The following is a 17087-nucleotide window of genomic DNA, read 5'->3' on the forward strand; positions in this document are numbered from 1 at the left end:
TTTATTGTTAAACATTTCTTATTGCTACTTTGTTGGATGTTATTAGTTGTTAAACTTGGATTAGTTTATGTTTGGTACTTGTTTTATTGTTAAACATTTCTTAGTGCTGCTTTGTTGAATGTTATTAATTGTTAAACTTGGATTACTTTATAGTTGATATTTGTTTTATTGTTAAATATGATATATACTTTAATTCCAAAATTATTTGTATTTATTATAGCATCATGAATAAAGGCAAGGGAATTGGCACTTCTAAGCAATTTAGGTGGACAAAGCCAATGGATGGTGTATTTCTACAGATATTAGCTGAAGAGGCTAACAATCCCAACAATCCAACTAACAATTTTAGATCTTCCTCATTCAACCGTGTTGCTTCTACTATTTCTGAACAATTCAATGTTGCATGTGAATCCAAACATGTAGAGAATCATTTGAAAACAGTGAAGAACACGTGGATGATGATTTGCAAACTGAAAAATTTGAGTGGAGTTGGTTGGGAGGATTCGTTGAAAATGATTACATGCGATTCAGCAACTTATATGGAGCTTATCTCGGTAATTTGGTATTAACATAATTCTAATGTTAAATTTTTTTACTATTGCATACTTTTTAATGTATTTTTGCTTTTTATTGATAGGCAACTCCCAAGTATGAAACTATATTGAACAGAAAAATTGAGTATTATGATGAAATGTCTATTGTTGTTGGGAGAGATTGTGCTGTAGGAAGGTTTGCAAAATCTTTTGCAGATATTGAGCTAGAAAGTACCAATGAAGTGGATGACATAACTCCTGAAAACTTGCATGACCAAAATGATGAAGAAACTAGGGGGAAAACATCTGTATCAACTGCTACTTCGTCTCAAAAATCAGGGCGTAAGAGAAAGTCACTTGACTTGAAAGTTGATGAAATGGCAAAGCAACTTGGTAACATTGCATCAGCCATTAAATCATTGAGCACCAGTGGCAGTGATGAAAGTGAATTTGTATCAACAAGTGATGACAATAGGCGCCGACTTTCACGAGGATGACTTGTGCAAAGCATTTGAATTTCTAATGACAAACGAAGTTCAAGCTAGAATTTTCAAGGTGAAGAGTTCAAGCTTGAAGAGAAAGTGGATTGAGAGCTTTATTTCATCTTTGAGTTAGATATTGGTTATGTTGGATTTTATGACTTTCTCTTGGATTGTAAGACGTTAATGTTGGATTGCTAGATTGTTATTTTGATATCTTATTTTGGATTGTAAGACTTTAATGTTGGATTGCTAGATTGTTATTTTGATATCTTATTTTGAATTGTAAAATTTGGATGGGATGATCAACTAGTTATTTAGGAATTGTTATTTTGATATCTTATTTTGGATTGTAAGATGTTGGATGCAATGATCAACTCTATTTTGCTTTGTTATTTTTAATTGTAATACTTTGTTAGTTATTTTGATATTTTATTAGTCATTTGTTAATTATAAATGTTGTTATATTTAAACAAATATACTAAAACACGTAATTATAGAATTATGTTCATTTTCCTCCTCATTTTCTGGAAAATGAACCAAACACTTCCTCCTCATTTTCTGGAAAATGAACCAAACACACAATATACAGTTTTCTGCTTTGCAGCCAAACACAAGAAAGGTCATTTTCCAGAAATCATTTTCCTGCTTTCCAAACACACCCTAAATTATCAAATTTACAAATTCTCCACTATTTGTTCTATATCCCTACAACTTTTTCTTATTTTCTCTTCTCTTTCTCATTTAGCAATTTCTCTCTCCACTTGCGACACACATGACACACTCATCAGCCACTCGGTTATATTCCTGAAAAATATGAGTCACATTAATATCCCAAAGGCTTCATCAACCTGGATGATATTAGCCAATAACGCGCGATAGTTACTTCCACTATTAGGCGTATTAAGCGCTTCAACAATATTGATAGCATTAGTCTCCCCCATAACCTTCCTAACTCCTCTTTCCCAAGCTATTTTGAGTCCCTTCAGCACGACCCAAGCCTCAGCTTCCTCAAACGAGCATATACCAAGGTTGGCTATGAAACCTTCAACCCAATTGCCTTTGTCATCACGAAACACACCTCCATAGCCCGCACGATTCATATTCTTCCGTTTTTGCTGTCATCAGTGCTGAGCTTAAGCCAACTCGACTCTGGTTTTGACTATCGAAGAAGACTCCTCCTCGTATCTCTACTCCCAGGAGCTCTAGCCCTTTAAAAGGCAGCCCTAGTTTTAGCAACCTGCATTTCAACCCAATTTGCTTTCTTCTGCATCCTATTATGCTCACCCTTGAAGATATCCTCATCCCTCCATTTCCATAACCACCAAAGGGTTATAGCGAAAAGGTTCTGACCATCCTCCGCAGCTCCACAAGCTCCCTTTCCTAAAATGTTCATGTCAAACCACTTCATAAAGGATCTACGCCAGTCTCTCCTTCTTTCTCCTTTAGGTAATAAGTCCATCCACACATCCATTGCTTTAGGACAACGATTGTTGACTTGTAATTACAACGTTATAAGTTCGACTGTAGTGGAGTAACCTATTTTCCTTCATGGTTTGACCTAGTTAGTTATAATTTATAAAAACTTATGTTGATTTATCTTATTGTGCTCATTTACTCACTAGAGTGATAAAGTCCCTCGGGGTAAATTGGTTTGTGGACTCGAGTTTAAAATACACAATTTACATATTGAATATTCACAATTTATATACTGAATATTCGCAATTGAATGTTCACAATTTAAATTGTAAACCTTCATTATTTAAATAGACAAGATGAACATGAATTCATAATATAACTATTAATCTCTCGAATAGTGGTTTGAGTTTCCCAATTCACTTTTAAAAAGGGAAGGTATGAGGATTTTGAACACAATAATATCAGTCCAGGCCCAACAAACAGCCCATAACCCAAAGTTTCTAGAACATGCATCAGCTCATGTCATAAACGACACCGCAAACCCAATCACATGTGGCAACTGGCAATAGCCGGTTAGAAGTTACCTTGACCGGCTAGAAGTCGGCTTAACCAGTCACTCACTATAAATAACCCCTTGGGGGTACAAAAGTCTTCCCCTTCTCATCCATAGCGTATATATTTTTCTCTTCGATCGCTTCTCGCGGACCTCTTCTTCTCTCTCTCGATCTCCACCATCTCCACCCAGGGTACATATACATACACTCACGTTTATATATCGATGCATACACTATATATATGTATCCTACATCTATAAAAGGGTTACTTTTTTCAAAGGCTTTGGCGCTCAAAGATCGATTTTCCCTGATTTTCTTTTAGAGTTAACGGGATTTCATCTGATTTGTTTGTAAATTTGTGTCTGAGAATTTTTCTGATTTGTAAAATATTTCTTGCAATCTGATGATACATAGTTAATGTTATCGGATCTTGTTGGATTTTTGTGTAGTTGAATCCTGTTTCTCGAATTGGTGCCCCTGATCGGAAACCCTAATTGAACTACTGGTTTTGAGATTTGGTGTAAATTATTGAATTTAGTTGAAAAGAAACGACATATAAGGTAGGGGCTGCGTGTCAATGGCGGCCAATCAGGAGGGAATGGAAGGGAGCCAGCCGGTGGATCTTTCTAAGCACCCGTCTGGTATCGTGCCAACCCTCCAGTAAGTCTTCTCATCGTTTTGCTTGCAGGTTTGGGCATAGAAGGGGGAAAACAAATTCTATTAAAACAAATTATTGATACCGAGCATTGAAATTGAGTCTGATTTCTTATTTGAGAACAATGCCCGAAGTTTATTGGTTCTCCAAGTACTTTTTCGAGACCAAGGAAAATCTGTTGTTCTATTACTTCATCTTTTTCAAGGGTCAGTTGCCTGTTTGTAAATTGCAGAGTAGGTTGTTCTATTACTTCATCTTGGGTCAGTTTCCAAGGGTCTTTCTGTGTGTGTGTGTGTGTGTGTGAGACCTTGGAACGATTTTTGGTAATCTACCATTTTTCAGTTGATCATCTTAGCTTATGGGACAAAGAATATTATGTTTTAATTTATTTTTTGACAAGAAATAAATAGAAAGATTGAAGGATGTGCAATGAAAGAATGCAAGAAAGGGAAAAAACAGTTGTGCATATGCTGCTAGATGGATTGAGATATGTGGGCGTACTAAGTTGCTAGAATAAAGATTTTATAGCGGAGTAACTAACATGTGCTGATTTTTTTTTTTAACCTTAAAATACAAGGACTAAGAGAGGCTATTATGGGCTACAACTTGTGACCTCAATTGACAGAAGTTACATACTTCACTTTGCAACTGGCCACTGATCATAACTGTATGTTGCCAGTGGCAATTGACAGAAGTGACTACTGACTTTAAGTAGTCACTGACTAAAGTGACTTCACTATGTAACAATGGTCAAAGGCTTTCACTATTGTTAACATAACCTAAATGAAAATTGGTACATTTTAAGAATTTTCTCTATAGTTGATAGGGCATCCCTGACAAGGTTGCAAATACTGTAATGTGGGAATATTGTGTATTACATATTACAGAAGAATGAACTGCATGTATTATTATGATGCTAATCTGATATCTGTCTATGGCTTACTTCCTGTTCCAGGAATATTGTCTCAACTGTCAACTTGGACTGTAAACTGGATCTTAAATCTATTGCATTGCAAGCTCGCAATGCTGAATATAATCCAAAGGTACTCAACGTATACAAGTTCATGCTTATTTCATTGTTTGATCATTTCTTAACTTTAGTTGTTCCATTTATTGTGATTGTTTCTTCTTGCTGATGTTTTTCAAATGATCAGCGTTTTGCTGCTGTTATCATGAGGATAAGGGATCCAAAAACTACAGCTTTGATCTTTGCATCTGGAAAGATGGTAAATTTGCTTTGATCTCACTTCCTTTATTGAGCTGTTTTTTATATACTTATCAAATCTTAGTTATCCCAATCTTTTTTGCTATCTGGAATTAGGTTTGCACTGGAGCAAAGAGTGAAGAACAATCTAGGCTTGCAGCTAGGAAGGTATGTGATAGTAGTCACATAATTTTGAATTTTTGATATGATAAATCATCCAACAAGTGATTGGTGAAACTGGATTATTAATCTGAAAATTTTTTAGCTGTTATTTGATTATACGAACCTGATTTAAGAAAGCTAGTAGATCTCATGCATTAATCAGAAATGCTCTGTTAAAAAAAATTTGGATTCCAAAATTTTCAGCATGTTGTGAACTTCACTGATTCAACCTGTCTCTTGTCTTTCAGTATGCTCGTATTATCCAGAAGCTTGGGTTTCCCGCAAAATTTAAGGTACGTGCCTCTTTTTCTCAGAATGATGAATTCAAATTCACATCTCCTCAATTCAAAGCATTTATTCACACGACTTTCTGACATTTTGTATATCCAATTTTTTTGCAGGATTTCAAGATTCAGAATATTGTTGGCTCCTGTGATGTGAAATTCCCCATCAGACTTGAAGGTTTGGCCTATTCTCACGGTGCCTTTTCAAGTGTAAGCATCAGAATTTGTAATCCAACCAATGCCTTACTACATATTCTTAAATGGAAACTTTATTTGTTGCAGTCATGTGATCAAGTGTTTTATATTCATGCAGTATGAGCCGGAACTGTTTCCAGGTTTAATATACCGAATGAAGCAACCTAAAATTGTGCTTCTCATATTTGTGTCTGGAAAGATAGTCCTCACAGGAGCAAAGGTAAATCATTCGTTTCCTTGCCATTAAGTTTTAACGTTAGTCTAACTTCCAGCACCGCATGCCATCCTCTACTACTTCAGGTACGAGATGAGACATACACTGCTTTCGAGAACATTTACCCTGTCCTTACAGAGTTCAGGAAGAACCAGCAATGGTATGCCCATAACCCCTCAAAAGCTCTTATATTCCTTCTAATAGGTTGACCTCTTTATTTAACCGATAATTGATATGTTCAAAACAAAAAAAGAAATTGTAGATGCCCATTTATGGGAATTATGATGGGCATGGTGGAAACATGAACACTGGATACTGCTGCGTGCACACAGTGATGGGGCTTCAAACTTTGATAACATAATCTGATAAATGTGAATTGTGATTTTCTTGTACGCAATTACCAATTGGTTTGTCTGATCCTGGGAGATGTTTCAAGGCCACATGGCACGTGCAGCAGTCCATTTTTGGATTTTTTGTTCTTTTTTCTTTGTTTTTAGTAAAAGAAGATCTTTCCCTACACATTTGTAAGAACAGAAGCTTTCAATCTTCTCTTTCTTTTCTTCTTCTTTATCAGTAAAGGAAGCTGTTTTTCCTTGTGGTTCTCGACTTAAAGATAACCAAGTGTATGATGGAGAATTATAAATATTTTATTTTATTTTTATTTGGACATAAGAACACAAACCCTTTTTAAGCTCAAGGATGACAATGTTTTACAAACTAGTTTGGTGTTGTTTTACATAAGCATGAATGTTACTTGGACGATTCGAATCGGATTTCTAAATTTACTACGTGGTGAGATTTTTAAACATCCACCTCTTATACATGCGGGATAATGTAAGTATCCACTTCAATCAATTATTTTTTGAAGAAAACCAACTCATATATTAATAAGCATGAAATAAATGTTCAATTCAATAAGGAATGTAAAAGTTTCAAACTAACGAACCAGACGACATGCACACATCCTCAACCTTCGTCATTCATTCACAACAATGCCTCCTTAACTGTTAAAGCTTCAGCCGTATGAGAATCATTTAAACAGCGAAGAGTATCATTTTGGGCTGCAATAAAATTAGCATTGTTAGAAAGAAGAACCACCCCATAGGAAGCTTGCCCCGTCTTTGGCAGAACAGAAGCATCCACAACAAAGAATGTGGTCATTATTAATTTGATTGTTGAAATTATTTATAATATTCTCTAATTTTGAATAAGTCCAAAAAATTAGACTAAAATGTTAAAATATGTGTGGATGACTGGACTAAAATACATACAAACTTGATGTATTCAATTTCTCATATCTTAACCGGGACTTCGTATTTTTTCTAAAAACTATTTCTCTATGTTTTACAATACTCTTTCACTTTTAAAAGTGATTTTATTTTTCATATCACATTATAATATACTAACGAAATAATGAATGATTTTAAAAAAAAAAAAAACAAAACGAAATAAAAAGGTTGCTGGATGACAGCTTAAAGGTAAGATTGTAAGCTTATACCAAGTGAAAACTTACAATCCACATAAGCTTGTTTTAAGTTTAAAAAAAAAATAAACTAAAATAACATTAAAAAAAAAAAGAAAAAAAGTCAAGTCATCTCACAGAGCATCAAATTTGTAATATAGAGTGGAATATTCTCCTCTTAGTCCAAATAAGTGAACCTTACTTGTGATATTGTATCACTGTTACAAACTTAAATTTAAAAGTTTTATTCTTAATAAATTTGAGTATTAATCAACACATTAAATTTTATTGAATCCTTAATTTTATAGTTCGTTTGATACTTTCTCATTTATTAATTAGTGATAATATTTTTGGTGAGTTGTGATATTATGTGGTGAATTGAGATTTAGGTAAAACAACAATAATAAGTATGACGGAAGAAACAAATACAATATATTTATAAGAAATTCTTTTTAACTTATGTAAAAATGAATAAATATGTAATTGATATGCTGATTTATCACCATGTAAATAATTTTTTTTAGCTTTTTAAATTTCCAAAAAAATTCAGACTTTCCTCCTAGCAAATGGCCTGTTGATGTATTTCCAATTAACGAGGAATTGAGATTAGTTGGTTAGTTGGTCACATGTTAAAATGGCAGGAGATACGAAGAGGGGCAAACGTGTAATTTTAGGCTGTGAACACAGATACTTCTAGCTCCCAACTGTGGAATATTTGGGGGGAACGTGTGGTGAGAGATCACTGCTTTTTCTTGAAGAAACTCAACAAAAAATCAAAATTATAACAACAAATCAGTAATCCGTTTTGCTTTGCTTTCCTGCTTTGTTATAATATATTCCTGAGAAAGAAGACAACACAATCAACAGTTCCAACAAGTAACGATCGTCCCTAAAGCTCTGTGTGAAGAAGCAAAAAAATCACTTTGATCCTTCTTCGGAGTTGTGAAATGGCGCAGTTCACAGTGAGGGGCCGCTTAAAGCCTCTGATAAACGGCGACGGCTTCGAATTCAAGTGTCCGTCCTCCTCCTCGTCGCCGCCGCCGTCGCGCCGCCGGTTCAAAGCTTCCGGCGGCGGCGGATTCAGTGCCGCTGCGGCGGTCACATCTTCATTTCCTCTTCAACTTCAAGAGCTCAGACTTAGGTTTAGTGGTCCCGGCAGGATTACTAGAGTGTACGCTAATGCCTCATCTCCGTCGTCGTCTCTCGGCAAATCCAAGGACTTACATTCGAATCCTATGCCGGACGGCGGCGAAGACGACTTCTTTGAGGAGATCATGGATGAAGTTTCGGAGATCCAGAGAGACGAGCTGTCTTCCTTCAGAGGTTTAGTGTTGGACCTTGCTTACAGGTGTAAATTTGTTTTTTTTTTTCTATAATTATATTAGAAGGAATATATAATCAAAGACTGCAAATGATCTTCTGTACTTGTATCATGAAATGAATTCTATGTATAGTATTATATATATTTAGATATAACTATTCGATGAAAATTTTAAAACAGTTATTTACAAAGAATATGTAAAATATACTTATATCCTTGTACACACAACTAATGTGATCAGTTTGTCAGGTTAGCTAACAACTAAAGGCTAATCTCGAACAGGACCAAAGACTTTCTGTTTCTGTGCTATTATAGATCCTTGTGTAACTGTTTTGGAGTTGGCAGAACTTATATATTTTTCAAAACATCATGCAGACCTGTCAATGTTGTCTGCTGGAAGCGAGCTATTTGTTTAGAGTTTATGGAGAAGGTCAGACAATTTTGCTTTATTGTTCTTACAGTCACTCAATCTATCTATGTGTTTCTTATGGAGAAGATGATGCAAACTTGTATATGAATCCACAGGTTCATAGAACCAGACAATACTTTGTTTTACAAATTATAGTACTATACCTAGGAATGAGGATAGATGTTTAACTCTGAAGTTTAGAATCGAATCCATATCCTTTGTATCTAGAGTGTTGTCTGCAATCTCTTTCTCAGTATCTTAATATTGGTTCAGGAGCACATTTTAGTATCAAGTCTTGCTCGGTTTATTATTTACAGAACACACGATTATCTCTTGGATTCAAACTCCATTGATTGTCGTTTTGCAGGCAGATGTTTTGGAGTATTATGACCAAACTGTGAACTCTCCGAGTGGTTCCTTCTATATACCTGCTGTGCTAAGGGTACAGATATCACGAGTGCATCAATTGCATTGGAAATCCTTTTTTTTTTTTCTCTTATTTGTCCCCTCATGTCCACTTCTTTGTTCTTTTCCTTTCTATGTAGACTTGCTGTTGATCCTATGCTCCGTATATTCTTCCAGGTTCCTCATTTGCTTCAGGTTGTCAAAAGGAGAAGAGTGAAGAGGGCACTTAGTCGTAAGAATATCTTTTATCGGGACAACTTTACATGTCAGTAAGTGCTTTGTCAATGGATGGATATATATACAGTGTTCTCAAATGGTGCTGTGCTTCCGGTACAAAGGGTTTTAAATGATTGGAAAAATAATGCCTAGTTTAAGACTTAATCCAGTAAACAATCTTTAAAGCTCATTTTTCCTTTCTTCAGCAGTAGTGATTGGATTTGACAGCAATTCATGGAAATAGTATTCGCATTATAACATGTTGGCTTTGTCTGCAAATAGTTATATATGGGATGGTTCCAAGGGGGGATTATAGTTGCGACTGTTTCATTTTAGCAATGTTCTAATATTCTTTTCTGTGACTACAGATATTGTTCTTCTCGTGAGAACTTGACTATTGACCATGTTCTGTCGGTTGCACGAGGTGGGGAATGGACCTGGGAAAATCTGGTAAGTATGAGTGTATGACCTTGAAACTGTCCATTTTTCGTACCATCTGCTTGGTGGAACTATTTGTAAAAACGAAACTTGTGATGGCTCGAGTATGGAAATGTTGAGAAATTTTAGACTTTAAACCAATTATTAGTACCAAAAGGAAGCTGCCCTACTATGCTTACTTTTCCTCCACTTCAACCCCAGTTAGTGTTCTTCAAATAAACTGTTAAAAATTTCCATTTACCTTTCACCAGGTCACTGCTTGTGCCAGATGCAATTCAAGAAAAGGCCAAAAGACACTGGAAGAAGCAAATATGAAGCTGATGAGTGTCCCTAAGGTATTGTATTACTCGCGCAATCAGATTTCAGGCCAACATCGAACAAATCTCGTTCTCCCATACTTTCTTCATTTCTTTTTGCTGATATTGTAGGCTCCCAAGGAGTATGACCTAGTCGCCATACCGTTAACCACCGCGGCTATAAAGATGTTGGAGAAGAGGAAGGGGACTCCTGAAGAATGGAGACAGTATCTCTCAATGCCATCTTCAGCACCCTGATATAGGGTGTCCCCTGCAGCCTGTAAATTCTCCCCCTCTTGCTACTTGGTAAATGGTAAGCTAAAGCTAAAGCAGTAGTCTTTATGTGATTTCACCAGGAGAAGAAACCCACATTTGATGTATCCCTGCAAGCATCCCCTTGATGTTGTTATTGTTTCTAAGCCTGTGTATAAGTATAACAATTGGTGCTGATTGCTCAGATGCTGTATCATAAACCTCTCTTTGGAGATTGATCAATGACTGGTATAACAACTCAATTTCACTTATAGTAAAATTCAGTATATATATTAAATATAATTTTTGTTTAAATCCAAATATATTTTTTTTCATACAAACTTACCTATTTAGAACTAAAAGCAAAATTTAATGTGATTCATAATTCCTGCAGACTTAGAATAATTATTAGTACTTATAATGCAAAACCCAAAATAGCTAATTCAATAATGGAACTTACATGAAGACTAGAAATAGGACACAAGGATACCATACATACAGTTTCAATACATCCCACTCACGATTTGTACTAACATAAATCTGAGGTTAAAGATCACAAGGAAGCAAAGCCTAAAACCATCTTGGCAACATTGAGAATAACATCAAGGGAAAATGAATATTTGGGATCTCATACAACTTCAATATAGCCATGATACATGCTAACATCCATGAGCGGCTATCCGGCACATGGATTTGTTCCGCTTGGGAATGAGACCAGAAATTCAGTTTTTTTCCTGCTTGCTAAAATAGGCTGGAGTTGCAAGCTTTGATGAAAATGAGCTGATACTACTTCATAATAATACCCAGTACGGAAACTATGAATCTCCAGGTGGTTCAGCTATGGTAGAATTTGTTTCAGATCTGACCATCTCTTCTAAAGTTTCCATGTCAATTGACATACCATCATCAACAACTTCAGCCCCCTCGACCTCACCCATTATTTCATCAGGATCTTGACCTGTAGGTGTAATCCCATTTGGTACTGAATTTGATGGTTGCTGGGATCCCTCGGCTTCTGTATCCGCTTCAGCTGCTTTTAGCATCGTAGTGGATGGATCAGCAGATATGGTCAATGTAGATGTAACCAACAAATTCTGCAATGAGGTGAAGATGCATTATATAACACCAGAAATGTGGTCTAACTGTCTAAGCAAACAAAAGTAAAACCCTGAATAAATTTGGAAAGAATCATAATTTTATGTTATTCCAAGAAAAATATATTTGCCAGCAAGATTTTGATTTACAGCATCTACCGTAACTACTGTGTGGTGATAATTCAAAGACACTAAACTTTGTCAGATTTTTGGTCATTGATTTTTTTTTAATGGAGTACATATTAATAACCGGGCTCCATCAGAAACCTAATTGAGACTCCTTGATTAACCAGATGAGAAGTTCAGGCATTGACCAGCTTCAAAACTTTATATGACTATACAATATGGCTGAAAAAGTTCCACTTGAAAGGAATTTTTAAAGCTGGAAAGTGTTGAATAAATGTACAAAACAAATTCAAGATCAGACCTTTTCTAATGCCAACGCAAGCTTTGAGAGCTTCGAGTAAATGTTTCGTGCATCCAACAAAATCTGCTCAATACCAGAAGCAATGGCTAAAGGACAAATATTAAGCAAATAGAAAGATATTCAGAAGGTAGAAAAAATGTTGCCACACCTCACACAGCCTTTGTAATGTAAATGGTGGACCATCAACAAAGCTAATAAGAGCTGCAAAAGCAAGTCCAGAATGAATTTAGTTTAACTGTGCAAACAGAGCAGAAGGGTTTAAAATTTTAACTTCACACTTGAAGCATGAAAACAAGGTGTTAAAAAAAAGGCTAGATGCTGCGTCCTAATTGTTCTCAGCCAGATTTTAGAGTGGCTCTAGTAATTCTATTCAGAAGTTCTATTTTTTAATACCATCCCACAATAAACTGCTCCTCTTTCCCACCATAAGTCCTGATGCCCTAAGGTAAACTTCCACCACTATCCATGGTAAAAATGTCAGATCTATGTCTATTCATCATTTCATCCAGATATAGAAGTTGCCCTAAGACTAGGGTTGAGCAAAAAAACCGATGACTTATAACTGAACCACCCGAAAAGTTTTCAATTATTGGTTTTCTAGTTCAAAAATTATAAGTTATTTCGGTCATCAATTTTCTTGATGAAAGCAATGACTGAGCAAAAAATCAATGCTTAAACAAGTAAAAAATGAACTAGTAATTTTGTAATATATTTTAAACTTAATATTATTGTTTTAAAGTGCTTATTGCTACCTTTGGGCTTTGGTACAAGAGAGAATGAGCATGTTCCTAGAAGAAAATATTTCTAAAGTTTAAACTTGGACATTTGATTTTGAAATTTGCAAGTGGCTTTATTGTAGTAACTAGTAATGTGTTTTTAGTGTATAATTTTTTTAGTTTAGACTAAAATTGTTTAAGAAATTACAAGCATTTAGTTTATTAAGTTCGGTTAAAAATAACAGACCATAATCGAACAAAATGTTTGGTTTTGATTGGTTCGGTTATGAGAAGAAGCTCAGTTATTTCAGTCAGTTATACTGTTATAGTGTATTAAAAACAATTCAGTTATTAACCGGAAACTGACCAACGCTCACCCCTACCTAAGACAAACATATACATAGTTGACAAACTATAATGGAAAGCAATAACAATATAACAACAGATATGGCACTCAATTACATGGAGTGTGTTTCATAAATATATATTTTTTAATCTCAGCCCATGTTGTTTTCCCAAGCTTAGGTAAAGGATGAGGGTTGTAATGTGTTGACATCAAACATAAATTTTGCAATCTCAATTTCAGGGACATAGCTGGCTGCAATTACAATGCAGTTAATGCTTAGTTGGGCTATTTTACCTCAAAGAAACATGACAAAGATGTAGCAGTATTTAAAGTGTTTGAAGCCTGGGAATGGCTATCAGACAATACTAGCAGGAACTCATACAAAGAATAAAAATGAAAGGTATGACTGGAAGTACCATCATCCAACCTTTTCGCCAAATCTGGGAAGGGCTCTCCTAGTGAAGAAATTTGCAGTTCATTGGTCATTTTTGCCTCAGGATAGTCTTCCAGGACCTTATCATAAGATACAAATCATGTAAACATACAAAGGAAAGTAAAGAATATATTCTATTAAGTTTAAGATGAAGTAGGAAATCAACTGTCATAAGCTGTCAGTCCAGTATGCCATCACATACCTGCTTAAGATGGAAGGATAGAATACTCTTCAGCTTATCCCAATCATGCCTGATAGGAAAATGTTCACAATGATTTACACAAACAAAGAGGAAGACTATTATAATTTATGGCAGTCACAAAAAGGACAAGCGCCATGGCATTGGAAAATCCAAGTCAACAATGTGGTAATTACAGGACTGCACACACACTCAGAAGTCCAAGAAGCCATACATGAGCCAAACCTTAATTGCAGAACTTAGATTGTTTTTCCCTATTTTGACTATAGACATAGACTACACCTAAATTGAGAATCTTTTTACATAACTATTAATTGTTTTTCAAAACATTATCAACCATCAGACTCCCCCAAGCTTTTTGGATTATACTTCATCATTGAATGTCTTTGCTTAATCCCCAGCTAATATAGTATGGATGAAGACCTAGACTTGAAAACGAGGCAGTTAACAGTCAGATAACAATTTACTATTTCTTAGTTACAGGAAACAGAAAAGGACCAGATTATTATGTTACAGGACTCTGATTAATCCTAAGACTCCCAATTCATCTGTTTCCATAACTCCACACAAAAACCACTTAATGCAAATGGAACCACTTGAATAGTGGCAAAAAAGTTAAAATTTAAAGAACACACTGAAAATGTGCTTATAAAACCTATTGAAGCAAAAGACAGGGAATATAAACTTCAAAGAGAAACAAATAAACAAATAAACAAAAAAGCATACCAAAACTTGCCAGTAGCTGCGATTGCTTCCAGCAGGCGCATACGTTCTTCCATAGAAATTTCTTGCTGGTTTGCCATTCTTCCGCTGCGGTTCTACACCACAGTCAAATAAAAAGTTCGGTATGGTACTGAAAAAATCATATACATAATCGAAAGTGTATCATATAAAAGAGAGAGAGAAAGCAGATTGCCTTAACAGGACGAAAGAAGGTGAACAATTGATGAATACGAGAGGATTGGAAGAACCCTAATTGAGTACTCAAGCGGGTCTGGTTCACAATAGCCCTGACTGGACCCAATGCCCGTGTGGCTTGTGCCCCGAATGTCCAAAACGACCCGCTTTGACAGTGATTACATTATACATTTATACGGAGTACCTTCTTATATACTCCGTATTTGGTATGACAAGACGTCTCCTGAATTTTTGTCAACAAGAATATACTTGAAAACCAAATATTTATAAATAATACTTTTACATTTTTATTTTAAAGTATGAGTTAATTTCATTTTTTTTTTATAGATTTAAAAATAACAGTCCATTTTTAGTCATTCTTTTTCAAAATATCTTCCTTTGATTCTAATATTATTATTGCATACTCATTTTTTGTTATTCATCAACAAAATCGTTGAAATGTCGTTAAATGTAAGAATATTTTGATATTTTTTATACAAATTGGGTTAACCCACTATATTTTTATTTTTATGTCTATTTTTTTGAAAAAAAATCATAATTAAAGACTTAAATGTTCTTATATTTTACAAAATTTCAATGATTTTGTTGACAAATGCATTAAAAAATGGTTATGCCCCGATAATATTAGAACCAATAGAGGATGCTTCGGGAAAAAAAAAGGTGACTAAAAGTAAATTGACATATATAAATCTATGACAAAAAATGAAATTAACTCAAAAAAGTATTATATTTTTCCTTACAGCAATTCCATTAGAGGCTTTTTGGTGATTTTTAACAAATGAAAAGCATGAATTTTAATGATTTTTTCTCATGCAAACTACTATATTTTTTGTGGGCCCTATTTATTATGGAGAAGGGGAAAAGCTTTGTGCCAAACTTGCGTGTCCATGCACCAGTTTTTTATTTTTCCAATCAGGCTTTTTCCCCATGTTTTTCCTTTCCCTCTATCTTTTCTCTCTTACATGGCTATGACAAAAATGAACTCTATCTTTTCTCTCTTACATGGCTATGACAAAAATGAACTCAAAAAGTTCATTAATGAGGTTACTCTTATAACTTATAACTAAGGAACACTTTATTTCTAATTAGTATTGCGTTTTTTGTATAAGTATTATATTTTTATACCGGTTGTTGAATCGACAATGAGTTTTAACTCTGGAAGTGGATAAGTCATGGATGGAGATAAAGCCCCTCTTCATGGTATACATCGAGGCTGATGTCCCATTCATGGGATTATCTATTTCATACCTCTAATTACTGACCAATCACCATATATAGTCGCCGTGAATGTTGTGAGAGAGGGATTTATGAGGGTCATACCGTTTCCACCTGAATATGATCTATACTCGCAGCGGCGGGGGGCAGGAGCCATGGATAAAGTTGAATGGTCGCCTAGCATTCGTTAACATTATTGATCCTGAAGACTGGTATTCAGACAACGGCCCGAGCAAGATAGAGATATGGACGCTTGAGATCATATCAATGCAGGTGGAGTGGGGAAGCAGACGATCCTCCTTCCATGGGAGGAGAGTGATGAGGTGTTTGGACAAGCTACTTCCGTGGGTTTTTCTTCTAATAGTATGGGGGAGATTGTGTTCTTATTGTTTTTAATTGAGGGGATGCTTCCTTATTTGATTTTAGTTTATTCATTTAGAATAAATGTTTGGAAAATACTTGATATTGGTGAAGTTTGTAAGTACTATCTTTTTTTTTGTTTCTCAAATATGGTAGGTGTTGTGCATGTAGATGATGGGATTGCAGCATCTTTTTTTGAATGAATAGTTTTGCCCTTAATTGGTAGAAGAGGGATATAGTTGCAACCTGCTTCATGATTATTTAGTTTATCTTGATAATTTGAAGACAATGTCATTATGTATTACTATTTTTGGAATGAGTTTAATTCATCTTAGTGTTAATTTTGTAAGTTACGAATTATATTTTAATTAAGTTTCTATGAATGGTAAATTATATGTGTGTATATATACCTATATATGTGGATTAAATTTGTATGAATGGTAAATCATATGGGTATATATACCAATGTATGTAGATATTAATAACTTAGTATTATCAATATTTTATTTATTTATTATTTTGTAATTACAGAGTATCAATTTTATCAAAATTATTTACATTATTATTAAACAAAATAAAATTCTTTTTGGCAAAGACCTTGTGGTCTAGTGGCACCCGGATCAAAAAACATAATAAATGTGAATGAAGGTTATACCCAGCATTTATGTTATTTTTTTCCGTTAAGTTTTTTTTTTTGTACTGTGCTATAAAAGTTGTACTACATAATATTTTGGACAAATATACCCCTACCGTTATAACTTCCGTTATCTTTTTCACTGTTGTTACTACGCACATGCATCCACCGTATATTTTCTTATCTTCTTAAACAATAATAATAATATATACACATTATAAATACCCAATTTATAAAAATATTTTAT

General features: G+C 34.7%; 3 protein-coding genes across 4 annotated transcripts; 2 read left to right on the forward strand and 1 right to left on the reverse strand.

The window, feature by feature from the left end:
- The first annotated feature begins 3074 nt into the window (after positions 1 to 3074).
- On the forward strand, positions 3075 to 6371 carry LOC116028392 (TATA-box-binding protein-like). The gene is made up of 10 exons (XM_031270102.1): positions 3075 to 3177; positions 3435 to 3645; positions 4596 to 4683; positions 4795 to 4866; positions 4962 to 5012; positions 5255 to 5299; positions 5408 to 5500; positions 5604 to 5705; positions 5786 to 5859; positions 5953 to 6371. Coding segments are annotated over exons 2-10 (609 nt in total). The 5' UTR covers positions 3075 to 3177; positions 3435 to 3562; the 3' UTR covers positions 5954 to 6371.
- A 1502-nt stretch (positions 6372 to 7873) lies between these two features.
- On the forward strand, positions 7874 to 10801 carry LOC116028312. 2 transcript variants are annotated; one of them, XM_031269985.1, is made up of 8 exons: positions 7874 to 8509; positions 8858 to 8912; positions 9259 to 9333; positions 9474 to 9565; positions 9881 to 9962; positions 10202 to 10285; positions 10379 to 10526; positions 10603 to 10801. In XM_031269985.1, exons 1-7 carry the CDS (start codon positions 8109 to 8111, stop codon positions 10502 to 10504), a joined length of 915 nt encoding a protein of 304 aa, XP_031125845.1. In that variant the 5' UTR covers positions 7874 to 8108; the 3' UTR covers positions 10505 to 10526; positions 10603 to 10801. The 2 variants fall into 2 exon arrangements, with proteins under 2 accessions (XP_031125845.1, XP_031125844.1); XM_031269984.1 differs by having other exon boundaries at positions 7875 to 8509; positions 10379 to 10801.
- Positions 10802 to 10919: 118 nt separating this feature from the next.
- LOC116028530 (serine/threonine-protein phosphatase 4 regulatory subunit 2-B) lies at positions 10920 to 14783 on the reverse strand. The gene is made up of 7 exons (XM_031270263.1): positions 14630 to 14783; positions 14440 to 14531; positions 13717 to 13765; positions 13498 to 13594; positions 12168 to 12220; positions 12020 to 12082; positions 10920 to 11592 (listed from the first exon to the last, which is right to left on the reverse strand). Exons 2-7 carry the CDS (start codon positions 14514 to 14516, stop codon positions 11314 to 11316), a joined length of 618 nt encoding a protein of 205 aa, XP_031126123.1. The 5' UTR covers positions 14517 to 14531; positions 14630 to 14783; the 3' UTR covers positions 10920 to 11313.
- Between the last annotated feature and the right edge of the window lie 2304 nt (positions 14784 to 17087).

Source organism: Ipomoea triloba, chromosome 9 (genome assembly GCF_003576645.1).
Source record: "Ipomoea triloba cultivar NCNSP0323 chromosome 9, ASM357664v1".
NCBI classification, from domain to species: domain Eukaryota; kingdom Viridiplantae; phylum Streptophyta; class Magnoliopsida; order Solanales; family Convolvulaceae; genus Ipomoea; species Ipomoea triloba.